We start from the raw sequence: 9012 nt of genomic DNA, 5'->3' as shown, positions 1-9012 counted from the left end.
GGGGGGGGGCGGGGGGGAGACTCGGCAGGAGCGTTTGGGACTGTTTCCGGTGCGAGGTGGGGACTCGGCAGGAGCGTTGGGGATGTTTCTGATGCGAGAAGGGGACTCAGCAGGAGCATTGGGATGTTTCTCGGGGCAGGCGGGATCTTGGGAGCAGCATTTCGTCGCTCTCTCGTGCCGATTTTGGAGAGTAAAATGGGGTCGCTCTCTTGCGCTGGACTTGGGGAGAATCACGACGTCCTGAGAAAGCCTGGGACGCACCCAAGTCGAAAGAGAAGCATGAGAGCTGCGATGGGATCACGAGGCGGGGTCTATCATGGGCGAGAGGTTTGGCAGGCGACAATTGCAAAGATCCTGTTCGACCGACGGCGGGGGATGTAGGTCGCGGCGCTGCGTGATAGGCGCCCGTGTGCGCCTTCGTCGGGCATGCGGTGTGGAAGCGCAAGAGGCGGGAGCTAGGGTCGAGACCCGTCGCGCGCTCCAGGTGCAGAGGAGAGGTGTGGGCTGTGAATGAGCACTGGAAAAGCCAAGGCGATCGTGAATGGCTCGATATGACATTCAACTGGGGTTCCTATCTGGACTCATGTGACACGCCCGCTGACCCTTGCTTACCCTACGCAATCATCATCGATAGGAAGCCGCGAAGGACAACAGCGCAGTTTGGCAGCGCTGGCAAGCAGAACACGACTTGACCCTAAAGATTGACTCTGAAGGCGCAGTCAATGGCTCTTCCAGCAGCGCCCCCGGTTCAGGCAGACGCGCCACTCGACGTGTCGTCTCGAGTCGCATACAAGACCTAGCCATACCTGGCGCTGCGCGAGCGCACGCCAAAATGCTTGCCAGCTCGCTGCGACACAAGGGCAAAGCTCGAGCGGTGGACGACGAGGAGCAGGCGCGTGCAGAGAGAAGAGAAAAGAGGCAAAGGTTGTCGGTGCGGAGGTCACGCGATGATGAGCCGAGCACCTCTGCTTCCGCTTCGGCAACACCAGGCGCTTCCACTTCCACCCTGACAGAAGCGGCCGCAAGAAGCCATCGAATGAGGGAAAGGTCTCTGATCGAGGGCATGCCTTCTCCCTCGCCAATCGAATCGACTTGGCGCTCAAAGAAGCAAAACAGCCGACCTGCTCCCCTACCTATCGACCCGTGGAATCCACCACCTCTATTGCCGCCATCGCTTCGAGCTCCGCCTCCTAGAAGAGGAAGAGGGGCGCACAGGTACCCCGCCTCGGCCTACACGCATCACGATCAGGTGCCCCGCGCTTCGCGTTTCGCGGGCAATGTGGATGCGCTGTGGTCGAGCTTCAACTTGGCGGGAACGGCTTCGGAGCACTGGGAAGAGGTCAGTGTGGAGAAGCGCGAGGTTGGGGAAGCTTGTGCGCTGGAGACGTGGATCAAGATGGATAAGCTGAGAAGCGAGGGAAGGCTACCCGAACAGAGGGCCAGTGCGGCCTCGCTTAGACCGGCCAAGGAACCTGACCGATCAGACAACGCTTGGTCTACAATCGTCGGCAATGTGCCAAATGTGGCGGCAAAGTGGAGAGTGGAGACGAGGGGTAGGATGCAGCTTGCGCGTAGGGTCGCCAGACTTGTGCAGGCTTATTGGGACGAAAAGTTGGGCACGGGAGAGAGGCAGGTCAAGGCGGAAGAGAGGAGGATCAAGATGCTGGCCAAGTGGACGTCGAGGGAGGTGGGCAGGCAGTGGAAGTTGGCCCAGTCGGTTGTGCGGGCTAAAAGGGACAAGGAGGCAAAGGAAGAGAGGGACAGATTGGGCAGACGTCAATTGAGAAACATCTTGGAGGAAAGCGCTCAGAGGTTGAGGAGGCAGCAATCCGCTTTGGACCTTCAGGCTGCTCAATCGGATCTGGATAGCAGCGAAGGGGAGAACAGCAACGCTTTATTGGAGGAGGAGGAGGAGGAGGAGGAATCGCTGGAGTCGGACGATTATGGAACGATGAGCGATGCGAGCGCTGCATCTCTTCGTGAAGGTGCGTCGGGCAGCGATAGCGAAGAGTCCGAGCTGGAGGCTCAGGAAGACGAAGAAGAGGCAGATTCGGACACGTCTTCACACGATAGGCGAAGCAGCGCATCGACGGCATCGCGAGATAGCACCGAGCAGTCTACGCTAGAGACGGGAAGCCCACGCGCTTCGCGCTTGCTCCTCCTTGACGACGACTTCGACTCAAGTGAAAGAATGTCCAGCTCCAAGGTGAACGGTGTCAATGGACGACACGCAGCGACGGCGCGTCATGATGACCAGAGCGCTGCTTCCACTAGCAAAGTCGCTCTGCGCCGTTCTTTTGGCGAGCCGATGCCAAAGGCGTCGCCAAGCCAGAGCTCTGAATCGGATGCGGTCGAAGACGCTAGCGATGCGGACCGACCTCAAGACTTCCACTCTCAGGACGACCACGTTCAGACGGAGGATGCAGAATTGGAGGCTGCCATGTGGGCTCAGGACGAGAGCGACTCGGAGGAAGACGATGGGTTGGCGGCGGACGCCGACATGCCGCTCGAGGAGCTCTTGAAAAGGTACAAGTCGGATGGCGTCGGAACGATGCAGGAGGCTCCGCCTCTCATCGAAGAGATTGGCTTCGCTAATGACGATAGCGACACGGGCTCCGTCGGCCGATCTTCTAGCCCGCCTGGCGAAAGCGACAGCAAAAGTCCTGCCGAAGCGGGCAGCGAGACGAACGGTAGTGTCATATCGCCCGCACCTCGCTCTCGCTCGCCCACTGGCGCTTCTTCCGCTGCTCCTTCGACTCTCAGCGGACCGAATCCCAGCGCTTACAGGATCAAGCCTCCTTTTCTCTTGCGCGGCAATCTTCGACCTTATCAGCAGATTGGCTTTGAATGGCTCGCTAGCCTCTATGCCAACAATGCAAACGGTATTCTAGCCGATGAAATGGTGCGTTTGTGGTGGTGCGAGCGATGCTGGGACGATCTCGCCGCTTGCTGACGCGCGAAACATCTTCTCACGTCAGGGACTGGGCAAGACGATCCAGACGATTTCCCTCCTGGCTCACCTGGCTTGCGACAAGGGCGTTTGGGGCCCGCACCTCGTCGTTGCACCTACCAGCGTCATGCTCAATTGGGAAGTCGAGTTCAAAAAGTTCTTGCCCGGCTTCAAGATCCTCTCCTACTATGGAAATCAAAAGGAGCGCAAAGAGAAGCGAAAAGGGTGGAACACTGTGGACAGCTTCAATGTCTGCATCACAAGCTACCAGCTCGTCCTAGCGGATCAGCACATCTTTAGACGCAAGCCTTGGGTCTACCTCGTTCTTGACGAAGCTCACCACATCAAGAACTTTCGTTCCCAACGGTGGCAGACCCTGCTCGGCTTCAACACGCAGAGACGCCTGCTGCTGACGGGCACGCCGCTACAAAATAATCTCATGGACTTGTGGAGCTTAATGTACTTTCTCATGCCGCCTGGCATGGCGGAGAGTATGGCCGCGAGCGGCAACGGCGGTGCGAACGGGCAGGGTGGTGGCACGGCGGCAGCCGGAGCTGCGTTTGCAAGCATGAAAGATTTTCAAGCTTGGTTCTCCAACCCGCTCGACAAGGCCGTAGAGAGCGGAGAGCGCATGAACGGAGAGATGAGGGAGATGGTGCAGAAGTTGCACACCCTCCTGAGACCTTATCTGCTGCGCCGACTCAAAAAGGACGTGGAAAAGGAACTGCCTAGCAAGGTCGAGCACGTCGTCTATTGTCGATTGTCAAAAAGGCAGCGCTTCTTGTACAACGACTTCATGTCTAGGACAAAGACGAGGGAGAGCCTGGCCAGTGGCAATTACCTCAGCGTCATCAACGTCCTCATGCAACTAAGAAAAGTGTGCAATCACCCCGACCTGTTCGAGGAACGACCAATCGTCACTAGCTTTGCAATGCATCGATCCGCAGTGGCCGACTACGAAATCAAAGAGATGCTCGTTCGTCGCGAGCTCTTGCAAGGAGGTCAAGACGAAGCGATAAGTCTGCAAGCACTCGGCCTAAACTTGACCAGCAACGAGCACCTGTCGCCAATATACACCCGCGATCTCGCACGATTGGACGCTTCTGGAAAGCTGCCATTCGTGGGCAAAGCTGTGCCCGACAAGGAGCCGCTGGACACGTACACCGTGGAAGGACTGCGACGTGGCCTGCAGCAGCATGCCCATGCGGAGGAAATGCTGAAATTTCAGCACAACAGCTACATCAATGCTTTTCGCTGCTCCAGGAAGCCCTACTACGGCGAGGGATTGATGCGGATAGCAGGACTGCTCGGCAACCAGCAGCGCTTCTTGCCGTTTGGTCTCGCGGCGCAGGAAACCCGCAAATATCTTTCTCGTTGCGATGCAGCTCACCGGCTCTTTGTGCCGCTCGAAACGAGACGAGGGGCGTTGCAAGACTATATTGATCGCTTCGCCTTTGTTACGCCACGCGCTGTAGCGACGGATATGCCTCGCTGGGCTCTGCCAGGCCTATCCTATGACAAGTGCCCTCCCGAGCTCTTATCATCCAGCTTCGACACGCTTCACGAGCCGGCGGTCAAGCTCAACATTGCGTTTCCCGATGCGTCATTGCTGCAGTATGACTGCGGAAAGCTTCAACAGCTGGACGTCTTGATGCGCAAGTTCAAAGCTGCTGGCGAACGCGTCTTGATCTTTACGCAAATGACGCGCGTGCTCGACATTCTCGAAACGTTTCTCAACTGGCGAGGCTATCGATACTTTCGTCTGGATGGGGCAACAAAGATCGAACAGCGCCAGGTGCTGACGGAGAGGTTCAACAGGGATACACGCATCTCTGCTTTCATCTTGTCGACGCGCACAGGAGGTCTTGGCTTGAATCTCACCGGTGCATCCAACGTTTGCTTCTTCGACTTGGACTGGAGCAACGCCAGCATGAGCCAGGCGATCGACAGAGCTCATAGGATCGGACAGCAACGCGATGTGCACATCTATTCGCTCGTGTCCGAGCACACCGTCGAGGAGAACATGCTGAGAAGAGTACGCCAAAAGCGTCAATTGGACGACCTGGTTGTCCAGGAAGGCGACTTCACCACGGACCACCTTGCTCGCATTCAGTGGAGAGATTTGTTGGACGATGGAGGTACCACGCTGGCTGGTGTACAGGTTGGAGCTGCTGTTGCCGAGGAAGGACAGGGGCAAGCCCGAACATCCGTTGAGGCCCAAGGCGGAAAGGACGACGAGAGGGCTTTCTTGGCTGTGGAGGACGAGGAAGATGCTAGAGCTGCCCGGGCAACCAGAAACGAGATGAACCTCTCGATCGACTTTGCAGAAGAAGAAGCTCCATCCGCACGTCGTGATGGTGTGGAGGGCACATCCTCTGCCACTGCTGCTGGACTAGGCGATGAGCCTCAGCATGCGGATGAACAAGCAGACGAAGAGTTGGAAGGCACCGTAGACGATTACATGCTCAAATGGGTCGAGCAAGACTGGGAATACTTTTCTGCAGTCAAATTTTTGTAAAGAGTAGTCCGGCTGTGCAACAATGACACATGCATTTTCGAAGTCACCGTCTTTGAGATTGTGTCGGTCTAATGATGGAGTGTTTGTCAAGGTAAGAGAGGGGGCTGCGAATTGGAGACAGTGGTACAGGATGTTCAGGTGTTTGTTCGCAGTACCTGCGCCTCCGGTCAAGCCGGCGTGCTTGTCTTCGAACGGAGAGCTGAGCGAAATATGATGAGCTCGCGATACCCACATCAGCCTTCGACGTAGCTTGACGGACGTCAACTTCCCCTTCACCTCCTGCTCAACCACTTGAGCTGATGGGCGACGCAATGAATGTCGTGCGTGCCTACCAGGCTCGACCGCGGCCAACGTGAAGCTCCTTGAATTCAGCATACTGTCATTCAATATCGCTTCGTCAGCTTGTGGGTCCATCACCCACTTGACGGGCTCTAGCCGATTCTCTTCTTCTCTCTCCCCCCTCCTTACTCCTTCATCGGGTTCCTCACCGACGCCGTTGCGTCTATAGCGCTTGTGTGCTTGTAGTGGAATTTTGAGTTTCGTCTTTGCCAGCTCTAGCCAACCCTTCTCCTCGTCTTGGAAGCCCCTTTGATCACTCGGCGAGACTCTCGATCTGCACCGCACTCGCCTTGCGATGCTCTCGTCCGCAACCTTATCTGGGCCGCACCTCTGAGCAAGATTCCACTTCCTCTCGCACATCGAGCATGTCAATGATCGGTGCACCTCACCAATGAGAGGTCCAAAAGCAGAGCGCAGGTAGCGTTGAGGGAACCTGAATGCGATTCCGTCAAAGAGAGGCATCATCGCTTTGACTCGTTGGAGCGGTTCAGCAGTTCTCCGAAAAAGAGGCAGGACCTGGATGATAGCCTTGGCGAGTGGTCTCACTGCGCTGACGCCACTCCGATAGGCTATGGAGGCCTGAGCTGCAACCTCGTCTCGTCTGTATGATTTGTGGTTGTTGAGACTCACTCGCAGGGCAAGGTTGTGTGAGTTTCCTGCAGCGACATCCCCTCAGGGCAACCACCACCCGAGCTGCAGCCTTGCCTTCTCTTAGAATCCAAGATTCACCGCCGACTCGGCGGGCGGGCAAAATGCCCTGTACGCCGGGGTTGATGTGGATGCGCTCGACATTCACAAATCGCTGGATGAACGACAGCACGTCGTCTGCTCCCGATTGTGCCTTGGGCGCGTTACTCGTTCCATACCTTGGCCTTTCTTGCTCCGTCCCATCCACATCGTCGATGATGCGTCGCCACACTAACGAACTCGCAATCACGAAGTGCATGAGACGAATCGAGCGCGGAGACTGCGCTCAGCGAACGTATTCACGTGATTGGAATTGGAGCGTGAGGAGGTCTACCACTCAAGACTTGCTCATGCTGTGACATTGTTTCGAGCGTTCATAAGATCTCATAAGATCAATGATCGCTTCCACGCTTTTCCGGCAAGTGTACCGATTTCATGTCAAGTCGACGCAGCAGACCAGGGCGCGTTGTGATTCGACAAGCGATGTAAGCTTCTCAAATGATATAGAATGGTCGCCATCCCAGCCCGGAGTCGCATTCGCCTCGAGTCGGCTTTCGTTGAGCTGGAGTTTGGACAGAAGTTGATGAAGCACGAATGATTTTGGAGGAAGACGGGCGCTATTGAGGTGGTCATCACCGTTTTGCGGCTTACATACAGCTATCCGACAGTTCACGCTTAGCTATGCTACATGACTTCGACGCTGGCATTGCTGCATGTGAGGTACGATGCCGACTGTTGCGATGATGCTAGGATGAGGATCTGTTACCTCTCATCAGACATCACCGCTTCACAGCAATCCATCGATTAGACTAGTATGACGTCATGCCCGCTCGTCTATTACGCGCCCAGCTTCACGCCCTTGGGATTCAAAGAATCGCGAATCTCAAATCGCATTGGGGTGATGGGTCATCTGGGCCTCGGGTGTCAGGGCGACTATTTTTTGCACTACGTAGATAATTCCCGCGCGTCGGAGAGATAGTCACGTGGACGGTCGGAGGCTAGGAGAATTTGTCAGCGGGCGTGGGAACCGTGCAGGCATACGGGCGTGAAGCACGGCGCGCGCATGGGGCCACCCCATCCTCCGTTACAATGCGCCGCCCCGCCGCAACAGATGATCGCTTCCCACTGCGTTCGCCTGACGAACGACATACCTGAGTCAGGAGTCAGGATGATTGATGATGGGAGGGCATATGATGACGAAATGCGATTGAACGACCGTGAGCCGAAGGAAGTATCCAATGGCGTATTTGCTGAGACATTCCCAGTCGCCCCTGTCTGCAACGATTGTCTTCGCGTCGTCTGGTACAAACGCCACCTGGCCCAGATGCGTGCCTCCTGTGGCAAAGATACACAGCCTGACGTCAGCAGGGCCAGTCTAATCAGCTCTGATCTCTCCCGACGAGAGAGGGCGACACGCGGTAGGGACCGAGCCGTCCTCACCTCCACCTCGTGCTGTGAACGATGCCGTTCACCGAACAGCTGCACATTCGCCACCGGAACTATAGATGCGTATATATGTCACTCACGAGTCACGATTCGTGCACCTGGAGCCGACCACGCCACAGTCAGGGTCGAGAAGATTCGACTCACCATGCACGCGTTAGGGCGCAGCAAAAATTTGCGCGTCTGCACCACTGCATCCTCGTGCTTCCTACGCAGCGCCCTTTGACTGTGTGAGTCTAGCTAGGCATCCTGCCGCAAGCCCGGAGCTTTGCCATGAAGGATGATTCGTCGCGCCGAGAGTCGATGCCTGACCCTGACAGCCCAGACAAGCCGACCGCATGCCCAGCAACGCGGTATGCCACACTTTAAATTCAGCTGCGTAATACCCATCCTGTTCATGAAAAAAGCACAGCGCAAAGCAGAGCAATGGTGAAGCAAGTCGAGCATGGCAGAGGCGAAGGCCGATGTCGAGCGAAGACTGCGTCTTGACTATTGTGACGAATTGCATGTGCTGGTTGCAGTCCTCATGATTTTTGTTGAGCTTCCTGCTTCATCTTCAGCACCTCCGGTTCGCCCGTCGAGAGCTGGGTGTGGAAGGCGCTTGATTGGAGTGATGGTGACGGTCCACTGCTGCGACGTCATTGGAGGTGATGACGTCGTATGTTCTCTTGAATGACCATCGTTGGGATAGTTTTGGTGTTGAGCTCGCTTGCTTGCAGGCTGAGCTTCGCTGGGGTGACGACAACGATGAAGGGATTGAGCAGCGTCTTGACGCAGTTCTCCTTCCGCAAGACTGCCTGCCAGCTCGTGAGGGCCAGCAGTCAGCATTGCTGATGCACATTGTGGACATGCTTGCCGATGGCCAGACCAGAGGAGAGTGTGAACGCAGTGAAAGATACGACGGGATGGTGGTGGTCGTGAAGAACGATCCGGCCGTCATCTCGACGAGTCTTTATAGACGCCAGCCATTCATGTCGCTTTCGCTTGGGCCCCTCGAAATGAGGGATCCGTGCGAGATGCCGAAATGAAGTGCTTGGCGTGGGCTGAAGGATCGGCGAATGAGGAGGATGACGGC

The 9012-nt window shown here is 56.4% G+C and overlaps 3 protein-coding genes across 3 annotated transcripts; all 3 read left to right on the top strand.

Annotated features, from left to right (window-relative positions):
- Positions 1 to 1063: 1063 nt before the first annotated feature.
- On the top strand, positions 1064 to 5468 carry IE81DRAFT_295935 (hypothetical protein; the record flags this gene model as incomplete). Its single annotated transcript, XM_025512118.1, has 4 exons — positions 1064 to 2058; positions 2200 to 2902; positions 2979 to 3441; positions 3499 to 5468. The coding sequence occupies 4 exons, from the start codon at positions 1064 to 1066 to the stop codon at positions 5466 to 5468; spliced, it is 4131 nt and encodes a 1376-aa protein (XP_025365864.1).
- Positions 5469 to 6415: 947 nt separating this feature from the next.
- IE81DRAFT_92338 (hypothetical protein) lies at positions 6416 to 6892 on the top strand. The gene has a single exon (XM_025517746.1). It carries the CDS (start codon positions 6560 to 6562, stop codon positions 6851 to 6853), a length of 294 nt encoding a protein of 97 aa, XP_025365863.1. The 5' UTR covers positions 6416 to 6559; the 3' UTR covers positions 6854 to 6892.
- A 216-nt stretch (positions 6893 to 7108) lies between these two features.
- IE81DRAFT_327227 (hypothetical protein) lies at positions 7109 to 8171 on the top strand. The gene has a single exon (XM_025515051.1). It carries the CDS (start codon positions 7558 to 7560, stop codon positions 8161 to 8163), a length of 606 nt encoding a protein of 201 aa, XP_025365862.1. The 5' UTR covers positions 7109 to 7557; the 3' UTR covers positions 8164 to 8171.
- Positions 8172 to 9012: the final 841 nt, after the last annotated feature.

This window comes from Ceraceosorus guamensis, assembly GCF_003144195.1.
Source record: "Ceraceosorus guamensis strain MCA 4658 unplaced genomic scaffold IE81scaffold_207, whole genome shotgun sequence".
In the NCBI taxonomy this organism is placed as follows: domain Eukaryota; kingdom Fungi; phylum Basidiomycota; class Exobasidiomycetes; order Ceraceosorales; family Ceraceosoraceae; genus Ceraceosorus; species Ceraceosorus guamensis.
The sequence above is the reverse complement of the archived record's forward strand: the minus strand, read 5'-3'. Positions and strand labels throughout refer to the sequence as shown.